The sequence below is a fragment of the Nyctereutes procyonoides genome, unplaced genomic scaffold (assembly GCF_905146905.1).
Source record: "Nyctereutes procyonoides isolate TBG_1078 unplaced genomic scaffold, NYPRO_anot_genome, whole genome shotgun sequence".
Taxonomy (NCBI): Eukaryota; Metazoa; Chordata; class Mammalia; order Carnivora; family Canidae; genus Nyctereutes; species Nyctereutes procyonoides.
In genome coordinates this window covers 856,689-878,489 of record NW_026575125.1, presented here as the reverse complement: position 1 = coordinate 878,489, position 21,801 = coordinate 856,689, and the positions used below count along the sequence as shown (strand labels likewise).

General features: G+C 60.0%; 1 protein-coding gene across 1 annotated transcript; it reads right to left on the bottom strand.

The window, feature by feature from the left end:
- Positions 1 to 182: 182 nt before the first annotated feature.
- IL3RA (interleukin 3 receptor subunit alpha) lies at positions 183 to 17,131 on the bottom strand. The gene is made up of 12 exons (XM_055337344.1): positions 16,682 to 17,131; positions 13,953 to 14,044; positions 10,430 to 10,548; positions 8,138 to 8,255; positions 7,699 to 7,837; positions 7,446 to 7,621; positions 5,892 to 6,007; positions 4,050 to 4,076; positions 3,304 to 3,415; positions 1,745 to 1,847; positions 646 to 727; positions 183 to 389 (listed from the first exon to the last, which is right to left on the bottom strand). The coding sequence occupies exons 1-12, from the start codon at positions 17,056 to 17,058 to the stop codon at positions 315 to 317; spliced, it is 1,536 nt and encodes a 511-aa protein (XP_055193319.1). The 5' UTR covers positions 17,059 to 17,131; the 3' UTR covers positions 183 to 314.
- Positions 17,132 to 21,801: the final 4,670 nt, after the last annotated feature.

Here is a 21,801-nt window from a genome sequence, read left to right as displayed (position 1 = left end):
ATGAAGCCGGAAAACGAGAGCAGGCCCGGCCGCTGAGGCCGCTGAACAGGCTCGGAGCAGCGAGTCCCGGGGCCTTGCGAGCAGCATCTGGGTCGGTCCCATTTCAGGGGAGACTGGAGGCCCCAGGGCCCACACACGACCATCTGGATCCCGCCTCCCCGGAGTCCAGGGACTGGGTGCAAGAGGCCTTTATTTACGCGATGAGCCCGACACAGGTGTTCCCTCCCCCGCCCACTACGCTCCTCTGTGGGTCCCCCCGCAGCCAGGCTGTCCGGGCTCCGGGCCAATCGGGCAAGGACATCTGAGGTTCCGCTTCATGTTTCCCCCAAAATGTGCACCTCGGCCACTGGACAGTCCTCCCGGCTGGCTCTGCTGGTGTCCCAGGGCACCTGCAGGTGGCAGGGGTCAGGTTGGACTGCACACACCCCCCCCCCCCCCATGAAAGCCACGGGGGCCTGGCTGGTCCTGGGCGTGCGGGTCTGGGACCTTGTCCAACTCCGCGTGACTGTCGCCAGGCAGCCTTCCCCATCCCCCCACCATCCTCCCTCCTACCAGGACAGGACCAGCTTCCTGCTCCTCGGCGGCGGGCGGGGCTGTGGCCTCCTCCTCCCGCACCCCTCCCCCCCAGCACGAGCCAGGACGTACCAGCTTGGGGCTCTGGAGGTTGTCCGTGATGGGGTCCTTCATGTGAGGGATGGGAGGGAAGAGTTTCTGCAAAACTGAGTACCTCAGAGGAGAAAGACAACACATGCTCTGAATCCAGAACTCAGAGGCCATAGGCCGCCGGGATGGAGTTAGGAATCCAGCCCCAGTCCCCGGGTGCAGTGGGGGGTGGTCTCGACTGCCTGCCCCCCAGGCCCAAGTCCTACAGCAATGAGGAATCCTGATCCGCAGGGGCAAAGCGCCACCACATAACAAGCACACCTGCATCTCCTGCTGGGGGGGGTGCTGTGCACCCCACCCCGACCCCTGCCTGGGAGCCCTGCCTGGGAGCCCTGCCTGGTTGCCCGGGAGGTCTGAAGGTGGTCCATGGGTTGCTGGCTGCATGGAACCTGCCCCTGCCCTTCCTCATCAACCTCAGCAGGTTGTGCACCCTGGGCGGGGCTGCTCAGCCTGAAGGACTGGGAGGGGGCAGGCGTGGGTGAAGCCAGAGAGGCCAGAGCCTGCTAGGACACACCTCCCCCTCCCCCCCCCACCCCAAACACACACCGGGCAGCGCCTGATAGGGCTTAGCAACTAGGCATCTGGAAGGCACCTCAGGGGCAGGAGTTGCTCAGGCGGGAAAGGTCATGATTATCCCATCACTGGACTCTTGCCTGCCGCAGAGGGGAGTGGGGGGAGGAGGAGATAGAGGGGGAGGAGGAGGAGAGGAGGAGGAGGAGGGGGAGGAGGGCGGCTTCCAGAGGAGCCCCTTCAGCCCCCCCTGAAGGATAGTGGGGGACGAGGAATCTGGGCACGGGGTGGGAAACCGAGCATCAGGGAGATATGGGAACATGCTACAGGACCTGGGACAGAGGGTCCTGAGGATGCTGCACGGGGCACCCAGCTTCTGGTTTCCGTGGGTGGCAAGGACCAGAGAGCCTAACAGGGTCACGTCTCACAAACCCCATGGGGTCACCTGAGGCAGCGGCCTGCCCCCAGGGACAGAGCAGTCCAGCAGGTGAGACCCGCCGGTGGTGGGGGGCGGGGACGGCAGGCATCACACTGCAGGGAGGCCAGCGAGGTGGTGGCACGGCGCGCTCACCTTCTACACAGCAGGGCCACGAGTCCCAGGACCAGCAGTGTCCCCAGCAAGACCAGTACAGACACCAGCCAGTCGCGGCGCTGCTCATCCTTGGGGTCACACACTAGGGAAGAGGGTGCACAGGACATGTCAGCAGGTCCCAGGGGTGGTGGTTGCACGCAGCCCTGAATGCTTCCCCAGGGGCCCCCTCCAGAGGCAGCAGGTGCATCCAGGAGGGGACGGTGGCCACCTGCCTGCCCGGGGAGGGGGGCGGCTGGTGAGGCCCCACCAGGAGAGGGACGCCCGCCCCCCCAGCCCCTACACCTCTCCCAGCCCAGCGCTAGTCCCAGGCTGCGAGCATCCCCTGCAGCGTGGCCAGTAGGGGGAGCAGCTGGCTCAGGGATCTGCAAGGACCTCAGGCTCCCTGCTGGGACAGGAGGCCAGAGGGAGGGTATGAGTTTCCTGGGGTGCCACAACCAAGCCCCACACACTGGGTGGCTTAAATAACTGATTTCCCAGTCCTGCAGGCAGCGAGTCAGATGAGGAGGGGCCAAGGCTGGTTCCCCCTGAGGCCTGTCTCCCTGTGTTCTCCCCCTGGCCCCTCTGTGCGCGTCCCTGTCCTCATGCCCTCTTCCTACAAGTCCTATGGGATCAGGGCCCACCCTACTGACCTCATTTTACCTTGACCACCTCTTTAAAGACCTCATCCCCAAATACAGTTCCATTCTGAGATCCTGGGGGTGACAATATGTGGATTTGGGGGACACATCTGAGCCCACAGCGGAGGGTCTTTGCAGATGTAATCAAGTAAATGTGAGGTCCCACTGGAATAGGATGGGCCCCGCATCAACGACAGGGGTCCTTGGAAGAGACGGAAGAGGAGACGCAGATGCAGAGGACGAGCCCCGTGAGGATGGAGACGGAGACCTGGGCCCCAGACAGTGGAAGAGGCCGGAGGGACCCTCCCCGGAGCCTCTGGAGGAAGCGTGTCCCCACCCTGGACCTAAGACGTCCAGTCTCCAGAGCTGGGGGAGGATGGATTTCTGTGGTTTTAAGCCCCCTCCCCGACCATGTGAGGTCATTTATTGCAGCAGCCCCAGGACCCCACTGACCCACATTTCCCACATGGGACCCCGGAAATGGGACGTTGGTAGGTGTGGTTTCAGAACAGGTCAGGGAGAAATAGCAGGTCTTATTTTGGGGAAATCCTTGCAATCAGAGTCAGGAGCCCAGGCAGGCACCATGTGGGATGAAAGAGGACCCTCCCCACCCCTTACCTGCTGACCGCTTTGTTACCAGAAGCCCTGGGGCCTCTTACTGGGGGTCTTGTCCCGCCCACTCTCTGCCCTCCCATGGGGTGAGCACGAAGCGCAGGGGCACCTGTGGTCTTCAGAGCCCTCTTTGGGGTCACAGAAGTGGGTGGAGCTCCAGCCCTGCTCCCTTGGGGGCCGAGGGCCCCAGAGCACGGATGACGAGCCGAGCCCGTCAGAGCACAGGAGGGGGCTGTGCCTCCTGGCCAGGCGCGGTGGCCCCCAGCGTTCAGCACACTGGAGAGCGAGGTGGAAGGGTGCCCCACTCACCAAAGAGTTGGGGGGCGCTCCATTCGCTCCAGTCTTTGCGGAAGAAACCCTGCACCTTTAGTTTCGCCACGTAGTTTCCGGGATTGTAAATCACGAAGTGGTTTTCCTGGAGCTGCGGTTTAAAAGAAAAGGAGGGGGGAGAGACAACGGGACCCTGGCAGGGGTGCAGCGGGTCCTCCCCAAACTCCTACATGCAAGCTCTCACCCGCCCAATCCTAGAAGCTGACCTTATTTGGAAGCCCCCTCAGCCCAGACTTTGTGGGGTCCAAACAAAAATGTTCTTCGTCATCACTGGGACGTGATGCTCCACAGCCACCCCTGATGAGCCCCAGACACATGTTGTGCACGGCGTGGGCCCCGCACGCTCTGCAGCGGTGACCTCCCACCACCTCCAAGGAAGATGGGTCCCCCTGGAACTCCTGGTCGGGACCTTATTCGGAAGCAGGGCCTTTGCACGCGTGCTTAAGTGAAGGATCTCAAGAGGAGCTCCTCCCGGATGAGGAGGCCCTGAGTCCAACGACAGGGGTCCTTATACGGGACAGAGGAGGAGACGCAGTCACAGAGGAGGAGCCACGTGAAGACAGAACCTCACGTCCCAGCTGTTTCCCCTCCGCTCCAACTCCTGGAGGTCGCGGGTTGGGTGCGTGGGGCCCACGCGGAGTCCGGCACGGGGGAGAGGCCGCACAGTAAGGAAAACACACCCGCGCTTCGGGATGCCCGGTTCTGGGCACGCGGGGGACACTCACCTTCTCCGTGGACGCAGGATCGGTGCCCTACGAAACAAGACACAAGCGGCGGCTGCCTCATGCTGTCCCCTGACGAAGGCCCTTGTTTCTTTGAGCCCTTTTAGGTTTAAAGAGAAACTGAGCACAATATAATCAGTGACTGGGTCTAAATGATCGATACAACATATAAATAGAGGATAAAGCAGGGATTAGCGTAAAAACACCTTATTTTTTTTAATATAGAACTAATAACATTCATCCTTCCAAGCAGTTTTAGGTTTACAGAAACACTGAGTATAATCGCTAGTTGAACATCAACAATAAATATAAAAGAAATAAAGAAAAATAATACATTCAAGTCGACAATGGAGTATGAACTACTAATTACCTCAAAACATCTCGTCGTTTCCTTTTAATTTATAGACCTAAATATTTTTTAAGTGTATTTATGGTCTCTACACCAACGTGGGGCTCGAACTCGAGTCGCACGCTCCACCCGCTGAGCCAGCCAGGTGCGTCCATACTTGGTCATTTTCTCGGATAACTTTATTCAGGCAAAATTTGCTTGAGCAAACCACACACGGAGGGCACAGGATTTGCTGAGATTTTTTGAGCAACGCGTGCACGTGAAACCACCGCCCGTCGCAGGCGAGGAATGACTCGGTCACCCCCAAATTTCCCTGTGCCTCCTGCCTTGCCTTCCTCCCCGCTCACACCCAGAGCACAGGTGTGTCACTCACTGTGGACCGTCCTGCACCACACCTCTCCCTCTGTAGGAATGGGATCCCCCAGGGCCGACCTTGACCTACCTGGCTGACCTTCCCCCTGGGGGGCCGGATTCCAGGCCGGGATATCTTTTGCTCATCCCTTCCCTTGAGTCATTCCCACACTCCGGTCCCCACTCAGGTGGGCCTACGTTTTCATTTCTCTCCGGGCCAGACCCAGCCCTGCAAGATTCCGTCAACGCCTCTTCCACTGGGCCTGCGCCATGTTTCCTTAAATGGATGGGATTTTATCTTGGCTCGTACAACAGGGGGAATGGTCATCCGCGAGGAACGAGGAACGTTTCAAAGAAGGAGCCACGCGTACCATTCTCAATGGCCACCTCTTAGTGCCAAGCAAGTGTTGCAACCAACTGGGTGACAGCCTCACCCACCCTTGGTTTGGCTAGAATTTGTCACTGTAGCCAATCTAACGAGTTTACGGAGTGGCCTCTCCCTGTGGTTTGTATTTCTCTGGCACCATTTCATGTGTTTATGGGGCATGAACACATCTTCTTTGGGGAAGTGGCTGTTTCCATCATTGCCCTTTGTTTTTTGTTTATTTGTTTGCCCTTTGTTTTTGTTTTTGTTTTTTAAATACAGTTGTTTGTCTTCTTGGTATTGACTTGGAAGCATTTCTTATCTACCCCAAACAGGAGTCCTTTGTCTGACATATATGCACCTGGTGTCTTCCCTCTGTGACCTACCTGCCCTTCCAATTTTACCTCTGTCTTTTGAATAGCTAACATTGTTACTTCTGTTAAAGTCAAAACTTTTTTTTTAGAGTTTGTATGTTTTCTTTTGATGATTTTCACACATACACAACATCTTACATGATCTTCAGTAGTTTTTTTTTCAGATTTGTGTGTGTGTGTGTGTTAACAATCTTCATTGTTATGTAGGGTTTAGTTTCTATGTATTTTAAAATCTACTTAAGCTTTATCTTTATTTTTTATTTATGTTTAATTATTTTTAAAAGACCAAAACACTTTTTTTTTTTTTTGGTTCATATTTTTGTTGTGTGTATGTTTTATCTGCCTCCAAAGCCTCGGGGGTACAGATCCTAGAGAACCTAGAATTGTCAGCTAGGACAAGCATTTACCTTTTGTATTTGAAGTTCATACAGAAATCTGTGATTGAAGTGGCTTAATACTTTCCACTCCATCATTGAATAGGATTTATTACACGTTGCAGTGATGTGGGGTGGACTTAATCTCTCTAGAACAGGAGGAAAAAACCCACCAAAAACATTTAATGAGTAAGAAAAAAATCAACATCCCCATCCCCACCCCCACCCCACCGAAGATACTTTAAAATAGGCTTCATACAAATTTGGGGTGTGGGGAGGAGAAGAAAGGGCCACTCTAAGGTTAAAGAATGGGCAAAATATCAATATAGATGCATGACCAAATATGTTGAAATATCCTCTTGAATCGGCCTTAGGTCTAGCTGCTCAGGCTCTAGCCTGTGACAGACCCCCGCCCTCCCGAGACCCCCTGGAAAGTGCTCTCAGGGTCTACACCCGATGTTTCCACTAGTGTCCAACAGAAGGAGGAAGCCCTCCTGCAGCCCTGGACTCCCCCCCACCCCACCAGCCTCTCCTCCGTGCCTGGCCTGCTCCCCACTCCCCACCCTGCACAGGGCCAGTCCCATGTCCAATGTCCTGGGCCAGCCAGCTGCACTCCCGGAAACATCTGCCCCTGCCTCGCTGCATCCTCGCCTCCCCCCTGACAGGGCCTCTGCCCTGCCAGCTCCTCCCCGGACATCCGTCCATCTGGGCCTCCCTGCTGGGTGCTGGGACCCTCCCGCCATCCCCACTGGGGCTGCAATGTTGGGGCTCAGCCCTGTGCCCTCCCTCTGGGCATTAAGTGCCCTCCTGACTCCGTGGCTTCTCCAGCTTCCGGTGTGACCACATCTGAATCTACACCCCAGGGCCCACCTGCCCCAGGAGCCCAGCCCTGGGTCCTCAGCTGTCTGCACCGGGCGCTCCACCTGGACACCTGGCTGAGCTCAGTACAGGGCAGCCCCTCCCCCCCAAGATCATGTTGCCTCCTCCTCCTCCCCTTCCACTTCCCCATTCCATTATGTCACTGGGCACCCAGCCTCCCTCAGTTGAGGCCTCTACCTCAGCAGCACCCACAGAATCCATCCGAAATTCCATCCCATGGATAATCTCCGACCCAGCTCCCCTCCCTCCTCCCTGCAGCTGTGCAGGCCGTGGGACCCCGCTTCCCGCTCCAGCTCCACAAATGGCCTTCTCCCCTCAAAACAGGAGAGAGGGCAAGTGGCCTGCTTGGGGGGGTGCGCCCACTGGTGGGACCAGGGAGTGAGGCCAGGGAGGCGGGGGTGCCCCAGAGGGCAGCTGGGCCAAGTACCCTGGAGACAGGTCAGAAGCTGCCCGCTTGGAGCCACCGAGGCCAGGCGAGGGAGCAGGGTGACCCTCCCGCCTCTCCGACTTCGGGCTGAGGGATGTTGAGATGAGCTCGTCCTAGATTGGGGAGGCCCTACGCCAAGGACAGGTGTGCACATAGCGGAGGAGACGCAGAGGAGGAGCCATGCGGGGACGGGGGCGGCCACCAGCCCGGGGACCACGGCGTTATTTCGTCGGGGCCGCTGAGCTGGGACACCAGCGCGCAGAGGCAGGCCCTGGACTCACCGATTTCCGGTAATTCGACACAGAGCTCGGAGCAGGGGATTCCGGAGCGTCGGCTGGTGCCGTTCACCCAGAACTGGATGTGCCTCTGCAACCTGGACACGTCATCGAACCGGCACCGGACGTGGACGCCCCGATCGTCCGCCTCGTATCGCGGACACTCCTGCTCGCGGTAGGCCCTGCGGGGACGGAGCACCCGCGGTGACCGGCGGCCCACGGGCCCGGGAGGCCGCGCCGCGCCCACGGCCACACCTACTTCAGTTCCCGCCAGTACAGGCGGTACTGCACGTCGCCGGGGGCCGCCCTGCCCACCTCCCAGCTGCACGTCAGGAAGTCCACGTCGTGCACCCAGCAGTCCAGGCCCCGCGCGGCCGCCGCCGGGTTTCCTTCTGCGCCTGCAGGGAGGTGACAGGAAAGGCAGTCCCGCGGAAGGGGGCCTTCGGGGGTCCAGGTCCTGCGACCTCACACGCACTTGCCGGAGGAACGAACCCGGACACATCCCGAGGACGCTTGCCTCGGTTTCTCCCGGTGACGACGCCTCGCCCGAGGGCCTGCGGATGAAAACCTCCGGCGGCCGTGATGCCCGGGGGGCGCCCGCCTTTTGCCACCCAACCCAGAGTCACGGCTTTCGCATCCCCAAGAGCAACCGATGGCTGAAGGCAAAGGGATGGCAGACAGGAGCGCGACCCCCTCACCTCGCGGGACGTACTGAATCCCCGTGGAGAACGGCGGGTCTTGCTTCACGGAGATGGAGAAGTTTTTCACTTCACATAAGGGAAGCACATAAAACTGGCAGTAACGGCTGTCGATGGCCTGGGAGGGACAGAGACAGAGAGACAGAGAGAGAGGGAGGGAGAGAGCGAGATTTACTCATGGTTGAGACAAGACGTAGACTCTGGTGTGGATGATACTCAACAGCCGCAAACCATCATCGCCCTCCACTTGCTCTGTGGATTCCACGCGATCTCCACCAAAACCCCAGCAAGCAAAAAACAAAAACAACAAAAACAAACAAAACAAACAAACAAAAAAAAACCCAGGCAGTGATTTCGTGGCGGCCGACAAATTGGAGACGGTGTAGAAATTACAGGTTGGGGATCCCTGGGTGGCGCAGCGGTTTGGTGCCTGCCTTTGGCCCGGGGCGCGATCCTGGAGACCCGGGATCGAATCCCACGTCGGGCTCCCGGTGCATGGAGCCTGCTTCTCCCTCTGCCTGTGTCTCTGCCTCTCTCTCTCTCTCTCTGTGACTATCATAAATAAATAAAAATTTTAAAATAAAAAAAAAAAAGAAATTACAGGTTGGGGGAGATGGAGGGAGGGCCCAACAGGTGGAACACAGGATTCATTAATTTTTAAAAAACTGTACAACAACGTCTATAAATTAACTCCATCTGCCAATAAATAAAGAAATAAATCCATTCATAAACAAATAAATCGATCCATTTATGAATAAATAGATCCGTTGAGAAATAAATAAATAATAATTCCGTTTACAAATCCCGCTACGAATAAATTGACCCTTTTCTAGGGACCGAACGATAAAAGGAATTGGCACGGGAAAGCCGGGGAAAGGAGGAAATCAACATGGAAGCTCGGGAGGAACAAAAATGAAAGGAAAATGCGTATAAAGGTCGTGGTGGATTCCAGCTTCACACCTGCACGATTTAACACGTGAGTATAAACGGAGAGCGTGAAGCCCCGGATGGATGAATAAGTAGAAGGTGATTTCTTTTTTTTCTTTCTTTCTTTTTTTTTTTTTTTTAAAGATTTTGTGTTTAAGTCGTCTGTACGCCCCACGGGGGGCTCAAACTCATGACCCCCACGTCCAGGGCCATGATCTTCCAGCCGAGCCGGCCCAGGGCCCCCGATCGGCGGAAAGTAATTGATAAACGACGACGCCCGGTGTCCCGTTGATGTGTCTGTCACAGACGCAACCAGACTGGGGGTTAGAGGCCTCATCCCACAGCGCACGTGGAGCTCTGGGGCGCCAAGCACCCGGGTGCCTTCTCCGGCTCCGATCTAAGACTTCCTCGCGTGGCTCCGGGACGGCTGGTAGCCAGCACGGTCTCGCCAATTGATTCCATTTACGGAACAGTGCAGCGCCGTCGGGGGGCTGCCGCAGGGCCCAGCACCTTCCAATCCTCCTCGGCGATGCTTCTCGGCCTCGGAGCTGGGGGAGCCACCCAGCTCTCTCCTACCCCGAGTCCCGTGCCGGCCCAATCCGGCCGCGTTTTACCGCATTCCGGAACCCGGGCTGACTGCGTGGTCCGTCGTCCCCACCGGCCTGAGCGGTCCGCGTCTCGGGGAGGAGGTCCCGTCCGCCTCCTTCAGCCGTGCACGCCTTCTCTGCACCGCACACTTGCAGGAGGGGCCCCTCTGCCATTTGGAGACGCGGTGGGAAGGCGGATTCCTGAGGCTGCTCTCCCCGAGGCTGCTCTCCCCGCCGGCGGTCCCAGGCCCTTCGGCGGCCCGCGTGTTCCGCCCAGTCAGCTGGCTCCAGGAAATCCCAGCGAGGCCTCTCATGACCTGGACTGTGTTCCCCAAAATTCATGTGCTGGAGCCCTCCCTCACCCCCAGGACCTCAGACACTGGTTGTATCTGACGATGGAGTCTTTAACGACGGGATTAGGGTATAATGAGGTCAGCAGGGTGACCCCTGACCCCCTAGGCCTGGGGTCCTTGTAAGAGGAGACGAGGCTGGATGTGCCCAGAGGGCAGCCACACGAGGACGCGGGGACTCGGCTGGGCTCTGCGCCTGCCACAGCTGAGCACAGTCGCTCTCCACCGCTCTCCGGGGCCGCAGTCTTGGACGTCGGAGATGCACTTGCACCCCCGCCCCCCGCTGGCACGGTCCATGGCCAAGCCCAGACTAGAACCCCCGCCGCTGCGACGCCAGAGCCGGACGTGCCCTTTGGGCTCTGCTGGCTCTTAGGTCCCCCAAAGACACGAGCATCTCCGGCGTGCCAAGTGCGGGGAAGATGCTTTACCTTAGAGATAAATTTTGAGTTGATGAAACACTTAATTTCAGAGACATTTCCACTGAAGTCCCAGGTCAGTCTCCTGCTTCCCGGCTCCATCCTGAGGCTCTTAACCGGTGAATCCGGATCTGAAACATTTAGAGGTCACAGTTAGATGAGACACCGTGTGGATGCTCGAACCCGTATCACCATGGGGGCTTCCTCCTCCCACCCGGTTCGCCGACGTCCTCGGGAAGCAGAAGTCTAGATGGCCGAGGACCCTCGCGGACACATTCTCATTATTATTTTTTCGAATTTTTTTAAAGATTTTATTTATTTATTCATGAGCGACACAGAGAGAGAGGCGAGACACAGGCAGAGGGAGAAGCAGGCTCCATGCAGGGAGCCCGATGCGGGACTCGATCCCGGGACACGGGGGTCACGACCTGAGCCGAAGGCAGACGCCCAACCGCTGAGCCACGCAGGCGTCCTCGGACTACGTTTTGAAGTGCAGTCAAAGCACATGTATTCCTGCTGCAGGGTCGATGGGCAGGGAGTGGCTCGGAGCCGACCTCAGAACTCCCCAGATTTCACCCAAGACCTGCTCACCCTCGTACAAGGAGCAACGGGGCCACATCTCGCCCGTAACTCAAAGCTGTAAAGCTCCACCAGACACCTCATGAGGTTTTCACTGTGACCCCCCCCCCCAACGAGTTACAGGATATGACTTTCATCAACGTTCCCATAGTTTATAAACCGGCGTTGTGATTACTTATCAAGATCAACAACGTTTCCTTCATAGTCAAGACCAAACCATATCGACACTTTGGCTTCCGGCATTATTGTCCTCTGACCTGTAAGGACAATGGATTCCTTAGCAATAACAAAAAATACCATTTAGGGAACTTTCTTCTACGTCAAAATGTAATTTTTGATAGATTCTCATCCCTCAAGATTTACACTCAGGTCTGCCAACGCATTAACAATCATTAAAATGGATAGGAAGGGTGAAATAGTAAGTTTTTTTTATAATTATTTATTTATTTATTCAATTTTGTTCAACTTTGAAATAGTAAATATTAATGTTAGCATATTTCCATCATGTTTTATTTTTTATGAATAATATAAATATATAAATCATATATATTTATTTATTTTTTATTTTTTAAAATTTTTATTTTTATTTTAATTTATGATAGTCACAGAGACAGAGAGGCAGAGACACAGGCAGAGGGAGAAGCAGGCTCCATGCAGGGAGCCCGACGCGGGACTCGATCCCGGGACACGGGGGTCACGACCTGAGCCGAAGGCAGACGCCCAACCGCTGAGCCACGCAGGCGTCCTCGGACTACGTTTTGAAGTGCAGTCAAAGCACATGTATTCCTGCTGCAGGGTCGATGAGCCCCCCAAATTATCAGATATTTAAGGAAGAAATAGTATCATGTGCACAAAATTTCAAAAAACAAGGAGGGGGGCCAACAGGAAATATGTTCTAACTCATTTTAGGAGGCCAGCATTATCCCAATATCACAATCAGACAAATGGTTAAAATCAAACCGAAGGGCAATATCCCTGATTAACAGAGACGTAAAATCCCTTCAGAAACTATGACTCAGTCCGATCCAGGAATAATACATCATGACCCAGGAGATTTACTCCGGGAATGCAAGCTTTTAAAATCATGAATATAAATCACCCCCATTAACAGAAAAGTAATTATCTTCTCCAGAGAAGCAGGAAAAAAAAACAAAAAAAAACAAAACGACCACATTTAACACCCCTGTGGTGTTAGGAACTCTCAGCCAACCAGGCATGCAGGAAAGCTTCCTTACCCTGATCAATGTATGAAAAGAATCTTTGAGCTAATTCAGACTCAATGGTGAAGGACTAACCACTTCTCCTTAAGACTAGACCCAGGCGAGGCGTCTGGTTTGGACGCCCGTGTTTCACCGTGTGCTGTACCCACGGCCCTCGTCATGCGCTTTGGCCAAAGTGGAAGGGTTGGTACGGTGGGGGGTGGGGGGGTTGCAGCTTACGAGCAAACATGTGAAAGCTTTATTATTATTATTTTTTAATTAATTAATTTATTTTTATTTATTTTTACGTGAAAGCTTTAGATGGCGTCAGCTGCTTCCTCCAGCCTCTGTTCCTAGAAAGCAGCTCCCACCTGCGGTCAGTGATCCGAGTACAGAGGCGGCCGTGGGGCAAGACAGGCAAAGCAGAGGTGGGACCCGGAGGAAGAGACCACATGATGCTCAGAGCCGGGGGTGACGGCCTGAGAGGTGGAGGACGCCCCTCCTCTTCCCCACCTCCCACGTCTCCCAGCCCCCGGGGCGTGCGGTGTGGCCCCCTGAGTGGCTTCCAGGACAGCAGAGTGGGTGGCCCTTCTGGCTGTCACCCATAGGGCCCCCTGCAGGGGCCGGGGACCCTGGATGTCTGCATGAATATTTGGGGCAGAGCCACCGGTGTCCCCTCGAAATTCATGCCCGAGGCCTGACTCCCAGCACCTCTCGATGGGATCTTATTTGGCAATGGGGTCTTTGCAGGTGTAACTAATTAAGATGGGGTCGTCCTCGGAGGGTGTGGACCCTAAACCCAATGACAGGGGTCCTCGAAAGAGGCAGAAGAGGAGCTGCAGATGCAGAGGAGGAGCCCACTGAGGACGGAGGAGGAGACAGGAGGGACGAGGCCTCCAGCCCGGGGACGCCTGGGGCCCCAGACGCCGGAAGAGGCGGGAGGGACCCCCCGGAGCCCCTGGAGGGAGCGTGTCCCTGCCGGCGCGCTCCGACGTGCAGTCCCAGAGCTGGGACGGGATGCGGCGTGCGGGGCTCTCTGAAGACCAACACCGTCCCCGCCCCCGACAGGACATCTGAATCCCAGCCCTGGTTGAGGAAGGAGCAAACGCCTATCGCCCATCGGGTTACGAAATCCTGTGGCCGTCGCCGCAGCCAACATCCCCGGGCCTGACGCAAGCGCCAGGTGGAGACGCTGCGGGGGCCCCCGCGGAACCGCCCTGCCTGAGGCCCGGAGCTGCCGGCCGGGGAGCCTGGGGGTCCACGCAGGACTGACCTTGTACGAGCAAGGACACCGTCCTTGGCCCACGTGGCCTTGTTCTTGCGCACACGTCTGCGGCCACGTGTCCCCTTCCTGTGAGGACACCAGCCCTGTTGCCTGAGGACCCCCCCACCCCGCCTCATCCTAAGTTCCATCTGTAAAGACCCCACCTCCAAAGACAGTCACATGCAGGGGTTCTGGGGTGAGGGCTTGCAGGGCGGAGCTTCCTGGGGACACGGGGCAGCCCGCAACCACCGTCGTTCCCGCCCAGGAAGAGGTCACGCAGGTGGGACTCAGTTCCGCCCCGGGATGATGATTCAGGACCGCGGGAGGCCACGGCTGCTCGCGCTCGAGCACCTCGACCGCATCACACGCGGCCCCCGGCTGGCGCGTGGAAGCGTGATCCCGTTGGCGGGGTCGGGGGACGGGCACGGGCCGCAAGGGCGTCGGTGATGATCTGAGGTTTCCCAGCCACACACCGCACTCGTTCTCGTCCTACCTTGCTCCGCGCGCAGCAGACAGACAGACGTCACAAGCACCGCGAGCCACAGCAAGGCCATGGCACCGCCGCTCCCGAGCAGGGGCTGTGCGCTGCAAGAGAAGGGACGGTTAGCGTGTGGGATGCAAGGGGTGCACGCCCCGAGCTCCTCTCGCCACCCTGCAGCTCCTTCCAGGAGGGAAGGCGCCGGGCATGGGCGTGGCCGGGGGCGTGCATTCACGGTCACACGTGTGCATGTGTGCCTGGGGGCCTGCATCGTACACACGGGCTTATGCTGTACACACTGCCGTGTGCGTGTGTGCATGCATGCACACGTGCGTACACACAGGTCGTCATGTATGTGCATGTCTGGGGGTGCAGGCGTACATCTGTGCAGGTCTCCTGTGTGTACATGGGTGCACATGTACCTACATTACACACATGTGCATATACTGTACACACTGCTGTGTACATGTGTGTATGCGTGACCATGTGTGTATAAGATTGTGCACGTGTCTGTGTGCATGTGTACATCTGTGCAGGTCTCGCATGTGTGCATGGGTGCACATCTGCCTACATCACACGTGTGCATACTGTATACACCTTACTGTGTGCACATGTGCTACACACGTGTGCATCTGCATACATACACCTATGCATGTCTTGTGTGTGTGCACATATGCCTACATTGCACACATGCATGTAGTGTACACACTGCCATGTGCATACACACGTGGGCAAGCCTGCGTGTGCATACGTACATGTATGCACACACATGCCTACATTGCACACATGCATGTAGTGCGCACACTGCTATGTGTGTCTACATGTGTGCACATGCGTGTGCATACGTACACGTATGCATGTCTCGTGTGTGCTCGTGCGTGCATCCCTGTCTGTGTGTCCACCCGCCTCTAGACTTCCACCCTGAGGTCTGCGCATGCTCCCGGCCCCAGCCCCGTGCGGAAAGCAGGAGAGCCCACGCGCGGCACGGGGGCACCAGGAAACGGCGGCGTCACAAAGCCCTGGAAGGAAGTGTCATTAAAAATACGAAGTCAACCCAGATGCAGTTTCCTGTAAGTGGACACGCGGACTCCAGGGGCCCCGCCGGGAGCCTCCAGGGCAGCCCCTGCGCAGCTAGCTCTGGGCCCCCGCCCGGGCCCTCCTCTGGCACCCCCGGAACCATCAGCCGCGGGTCTCCCACGGGACCCCCAATCCTCCCCACCCTGTCATCCTTGCACACACCACTCGCGGCCCGGGGCCAGCTCCGTCTGCCCCTCCGAATCGCCCTCAAAACGTGCCCCCTCTGGACCATCCCACCTGGAAAAATCTCAGCCGAGATCCAGGAGGGAACGGGAACTCCCCGTACCTCGTCCTGAGCATTCACAGCCCCCAGCACAGGACCCAACAGGGACCCCAGTTCAGCCTTGGGGCTCAGGGAGATTTCCGTGTGAGCAACGGGGCTGACGATGGTTTCCCGCAAGTGCCAGCTCTTACACAATCAGATAGCAAAAGGGCTTCTTGTCAAACCGGGGAGCCCTCCCAGGGGCCCCTTCCCAGGAGAGGGGCCTGGCAGCATCCAGCGCTGCCTGTGTGTGCGAGGCGCCCCGGGACAGGTGCCGTGTAGCGGGTGTGTAATCCAGGGGTTCGGGTGAGGCGCGACCCGCATTGGGTCCATTTCCGGGTGTGTGTGTGTGTGTGTGTGTGTGTGTGTGCAAGCCCATATTCACCATGAGCCATAACCATGAAGGGTCCGTGCAGGAAATCGTGATGACCGAAGATGAGAATGTGCAACAGAGAGACCACGTGAGCGTGGCCTTAGGTGCTGAAGTCGGTGGCCCCATGGCGCCGACGGCAGACACAGTGGGTGCCCACGTGCACCTGAGTGTGCAGGGGTGTGGACCCCAGTCAGATGCAGCCCTTGGCCAGCCCAGAGGACGGGTCACGGTGCACGCCCTAGGGCGGGTGGGGTGGGGGCTGCCCCAAACGCAGTCTGCGGCCTCTCTGGGGGGCCCCACCCCGTCACCTCTGGGACCTCGGTCCCCCCACGACCCGCTCAGGGCGAGTCCTGGGGTGACACCTGCCCTCTACATTTTTCAAAACGTATCTAGTCATCAACACGTTTATGAAAGTGAGACGCTCCGCAAACGTCACCCCTTCCAGATGTCACTTGGGGGACATCTGGTGCCTTCACCACGCCGGTCTGGTTCCCGAACTTTCCATCCCGCTCAGAGACCCTCCGTGAGCATGAGCTCCCCTCCCCGTTCCCCGTTCCCCTCCCCGGAGGCGGCAGCCGCTCACCCACTTTCCGCCCGTGCATTTGCCCATTTGCCCGTTTCTGCACATTTTCCAAGCAGCGGGATCCCGGAGCGGTGCCGCGTGCGCTCCGCTCCCTGCGCATCGCTCCCGAGGTGGGGCCGCGGGGCGGCAGGTGCGGGGCTCGGTTTCCCTGGGGCCCTGGGGCCTCCTGGAGAGCTGGCGCGTTCTTCCAGGGAACACCCGGCCCAGGCCGGCGAGGTCCAAGGGCGTGTGCATCCCTCCGTGCGCGGCTCAGCGCCTCGGGCCGCTCACCTGGGGAGCCTGTGCCCCCGCCCCCCGCTGCTCGCGCCGGCTCCCGCATCCTCCTCATTTGCGGTGCGCGCTGCGGGTCCCGGACGCAGTGCGCACGGGAGCGCGGGGGGCGCACCCTGGCCGCAATGGTACCCACTGGAATGAGCGTCGTGGCTGCCCGGGGGTCAGGGGGCTCTTACCTGGGAGGCAGGGACAGCCCCGCGTGCGAACCGCAGCCGGCCTGGCGGGGGGCGCGGGGGCGCACGGGGCGCGGAGGGCGCGGCGGGCGCGGGGGGCGCGGAGGGCGCGGGGCGGGACCGCAGACGCGTCCGCCGAGAAACTGTCCCCAAGGCGACAGCGAAGCCAGGTCCTCGTCCTCCGCCTTTTTTATGGTCCCCGCGAGGGGCCCCACCCCGCAAACCGCGACCCAATGAGGCTCGGGCGCCGCCGTAACCCTGCGGGCGGGCGCCTCTCCCCGGGTGACCGTCCCTGCCCCGCGAGCCCGGGTCAGCCGCGCCGCGAGTTCCCTGGAATGACTCCCCTCTTTCTCTGAAAAGCCGTATTTTCCGGTTTTCATCCGGGCGGGTTCCTGTTTGCTGCGATCCTAATTGCTGCTCCCCATCCAGGGCCGCCTTGGGCAACTTCCTCCGGTCCCCAGCGCGGACTCTGCTTTGCAAAACGGCCTTCGCAGGTTGGTGAGGAAGCGCGAGGCTGACGCGGGCGCGTCCTGCGGGGCTGGGGTCGCCGGGAGGGTTAGTGCCCGCGGGTCGCGCACCCGATGCTGGCGCCGCCCGGATGGCTGCTCCCTGCAGCAGCGCTCAGGACGCCACCTGTCCCTGGAGGTGCCAGGCCTCTGCCCTAGGGGCCCCGGAACCCCTCCCTGGACCCCGGAGCGGCTCCAGCCGGCTGCTCGCCCTGCGCTTCCCAACCGCCTGCAGGCCGCTCCCCTGGGGACAGACAGCCCCGACCTGCGGGTCTCCCGGTGGGGAAGCGGGAGGGCCACTGGGTCCCGGGAGGGGTGCGGGCGCTTCCGGGCTGAGCACCCGGGGGTGGAGAGGGTCAGGCGGTGCACGGGGGCGGGGGGGCGGGGCAGGTGGTGCACCCGGGGACACGGGGTGGGTGGCTGGGGTGGGTGGGTCAGGCTGTGCACCCAGAGGTGGGGGGTGCAGGTGGTGCATCTGGGGGTGGGGGTGCACGTGGTGCACTCAGGAGCGGGACAGGGAGGTGCAGGCGGAGCATGGGGGAGAGGGGGCGCATGGGGGGTGGGGAGAAGGGGCACCTGCTGCTCTTCCCACGGATGGGGACGGGTGCGGGCAGGTGGTGCAACCGGGGGATGGGGGGGCAGGGAGTGCACTCAGGGCGGAGGGGGTCAGACGGTGCACAGTGAGGGGCGGGTACTGAGGAGCAGAAGGGGAACCGGGAAGGGGTGAGGCAGGACACACAGCTGCCAGGAGGGCAGGCCCCAGACACACCTCGCCCAGCCGGGGCAGGGCCGCCCTGCTCGCAGCCCCCCCACCCGGGGACAGACCTGTCCCAGGACAGACGTCGTCCTCCCGGGTGCTCCGAGCCCCGCACCTGGACAGACCCCCGACCCCGCCGCCCGGAGCAGCCCCAGACCCTGATCCTAGGGACCCTGCGTGGGACTCCCTGGCACTGGGAAGCATGTCCAGAGCCTGCTTTGGGGACACCGGACAGTTGGGTCCAGAGTTCCCTGCACATGAACCGCGGCCGCGGCCTCCTTTCTCTGCAACCCTTGCCTCCGAAGTAAGAAGTCCCGTGTCTTGGGGGCCGACAGCCTGGGCTGAGCAGGTGCGGGGTGCAGGACGGCACCGGGGGTCTCGGCCTCGTGGCTGCCGGCCCCCTGCCCTGCACCCTCTGCGTGCCCTCGTGGGTGACGCTCTGCAGGTCAGCATCCGGCACGTGCGGGCCGCCCTGGGGTGACGCAGCTGCAGCAGGCCTGCGGACCCGCATGAAGGAGTCCCTCCCTTACTGGGTGCCGGGTCAGGGCGCGCCCCGGGGTGCTGCTCGTGCCACAGCCCAGGGCGGGAGCAGAGGTGACAGGTGCGTCCGAGAGCGCCGGCGGGCTCTGCAGTCAAGCCCACATCCAGCCGCGTGGACCCGCAGCCTTGCAGGGGGATCCGATGGGGCTGCTTGCAGGACCCCAGTCCCCGTGTGCGGGATCCCCCGAGGTACGGGGCTTCCCTCGTGAACTTCCCCCCTCTCACACCACAACCGCCAAACGCTGTGCCCCTCACCACGCAGGGGACGATGCTCCTTGCTCTGAGGTCGCCAGCCGGGCGTCCCCCCATCACCGAGGGAGGCTGGTCCTCCGCTCCGGCCCGGGGCTGCCCCGCAGACCCCGTTCTCCCCGAGACCTTCGGGGCATTTACTCACCAGCAGATGCTGTAGGGGGTGCACATCCCTCCTGCAATCATGTGCTTCCCAAGGAAAAGAAACTCATTAAAAATTATTTATTATTATTATTATTATTTACAGGTGATGGAGCAAAGGGAGAGCGAGGGAGCGAGAGAGCGAGAGAGTCAGTGAGGTCCGTGCCCAGCGTGTGAGCCCGACGCGGGGCTCCATGTAAGGGTCCTGAGAGCGTGACCCGAGCCGCAACCCAGAGTGGGGTGCTTCACTGACCGAGCCACCCAGGCGCCCCGGGAAGTGACCAGCTCCCGTGACTGTGCCGCCTGAGTGGCGGGGACCCGAGCGTGCACACAGGGTCTTAGCAGGTGACGTGGACGAGCTGGGACGAGCTGTCGACGGGTCCTTGTGAGAAGCTGGACCTCACATCTCGGGTCCCCGAAGCTGGGGGACGGTGGATCCCTGTGGCCCTCACCCCATAGCTAGTGGTTGCTCCTTAGGGCCACCCCAGGATCCCTCCACATCATGTCATGCTTCCCTCCGCACCCCAAGCATGGACTCCGTGGCCCTCACTCTGGCTCCTGCAGGCCCAGGAACCCAGGCCTGGCGATCTCGTGGGCCCCGAGCCCACCGAGGTGCACCGGTGACCCGTCACCCCGAGCCTGCAGCCCCGCGGCCTAGGGCTGGATTCCCAGGTCCCAGGTGTTAGGGGCGTCAGCGACCCCGGGTCGCGCTCATCCCCCGACGGAGCAGGGGTTTGCAGCAGGACCTTCTCTCTTTGGGTCCCGAGCGCCCCCCCACCGTGGTTGCGGGCTTATCGCACACAGCACCTTGACGGGGCGGCTCCCCCAGTGGTATCGGGGCCACCTGACAGCTGGCCGCCGTGATAGCGGGGAGCCAGCGCGCGCTTCCTCCTCCGCGCGGGCCACCCGGTTTCCTCTCGAGGGGCACGGAAGTCTTTCGAAAGACGCCGACTCTCGGCTTCTGCGCATCTTCACGCCGCCCCGACCCCGAACGTGGAAGTGGTTGGGCCCACCCGTCCGTATCGGCCACCATCGCCTCTTGTGAAATGCGTTTCTTCACCGTGTGGACTGCTGAGCGCGCCGGCCGCCGGCTGTGTCCTCGGAGCCGTCTACGTGAGCGCACACCCGGGCCGGCGTTTTCTTCCCTAGATGGTCACCGCCGAACCCCGATGTTTTGTCTGTGGTCAGCGAGGAAGGTCCTGGAGGGGCACGGTCCCCAGAGCCCCTGTTGTGCACCCACAAGCCCCGTGCCAACGTGTGTGTCACTCGTCCCACGTCCTGGGGGCCTGGCCTCAGCCTCCCCCGCAGGTGGGACACGCGCGTGGCCCTCGTTCCCCATCCCTGTACTCATCCAGAGAGCGGCGAGAGACGCAGACCGTGGACGTCTCCACAGCACCCGTACCGAGTCCCCATCGCTCTGGACGCACATGTCCACCTCTCCCGCTGGAACCCCTGCCCTACCGGCATCGTGGGCCCATCTCCGCATCAGCCTCTGTTTCTTGGTTTTTGAGGGTTTTATTGTTTATAGGTGCGTCACTATTTATGGGGTCGTCACTAAATATTGCTCCACCAATGCAGCTTGGTGGCTATTCGGTGGTCATGGTTCAAACGACCCAGTTTGGGGACCAAGGTCCTCTCCAAATGCCCTCCCGGGTCGCGATTGGGCTGTGGGTGTGAGTCCAGACCTTGCAGGGCAGTGGATTGGCCAAATCCTGTCTGCAGAGCCCGTGGGTCTCCAAACACAACGCTGGTGTAGACAGCCAGTGTAGACGGAGGATGGCCAGAGGGCTAGGGAGGAGGCCAGATGGGAAGCTTCCAGACAACAGATGGGAGAGGTGAGAGCCATGGGGGCAGCTCCCAGGGCCCCCTGTGACCCTGAGCCCTAAAGAAGACCAGCCAAGAGGGGGGTCCCCGCACAACGCACGTCCTCCCCGACCTGGCCATATGCCCTTCTCGAGATCTGAACAAAGCGCCCCACACTGCGGAACATCAGCATCCAGGAAACCCGGGGACAGAGACACCTGCTTGTCTGGGAGCGGGGTCTCCCCTCCTCTGCCCAGAGGGACCCCGCCGTGCACCTGCAAAGCTGTGCGTGAGTGCATACCTGGCATGCAGACCCACAGCGCCATCCACGCCCTGGCGCCCACCCTGCACGGATCCCGTGTTCCGGGGACGCCCCCTCCCCCCACTTTGCGTTTTCCAAAGTGACCTCCGCACCCCTTTGCCGCCTGTGCAGAGGGCGGACCACGCAGGGTCCCTTTCAGGACCAAAACCCCCGTGAGTGACCTTTCTTCACCAGCCACGGGATTCCTGGCAAACCAGCCTTCCCGACAGCAAAACGTGTTCATTCCTGGCAATTTGGAAAATCACGGGAGCCCCGAGAAGATGGTCATTTCACATCACAACGTGCTCCTAACACCTGACTTTTTTCTTCTTTACAGAAATGCACCCCGGGGTCACTATGAAATTAATTCCCGCCCATCCCCAGTCAGAAGTACGGATAAGCAGGAGATGAAAGTGCGCCCAGCCTGCAGATAACCCCCTGCGGTGCGGCGCACAGGTCCCCGAGCAGCTGCATAGGCCGCATCCCCTCCCGCGCGCACCTGCAGCGGCCGCATCCCCTTCCGCGCGCACCTGCAGCGGCCTCACCCCCTCCCGCTCCCGCGCGCACCTGCAGCGGCCTCATCCCCTCCCGCGCGCACCTGCAGCGGCCGCATCCCCTTCCGCGCGCGCACCTGCAGCGGCCGCATCCGCGTCCCGCGCGCACCTGCAGGGGCTTCATCCCCTCCCGCGCGCACCTGCAGGGACCTCATCCCGGTCCCGCCTGCACTTGGCTGCCGCGGGCGGTGACCCGGGTTCTTGACCGCGAGCAAGTGCAAACCCGCGTCCGCGTTCGCGGGGCCTCCGCAGCCCACACCATCATTTTTAGG

Coding starts and splice junctions, on each gene's coding strand:
- IL3RA (XM_055337344.1), bottom strand. CDS start 17,058: ATGAAAACCGGAAAATACGGCTTTTCAGAGAAAGAGGGGAGTCATTCC. Junction 7,622..7,698: donor CTGTACTGGCGGGAACTGAA/GTAGGTGTGGCC, acceptor CCGTCCCCGCAG/GGCCTACCGCGAGCAGGAGT. Junction 6,008..7,445: donor TGTCGAATTACCGGAAATCG/GTGAGTCCAGGG, acceptor CTCCTGTTCTAG/AGAGATTAAGTCCACCCCAC.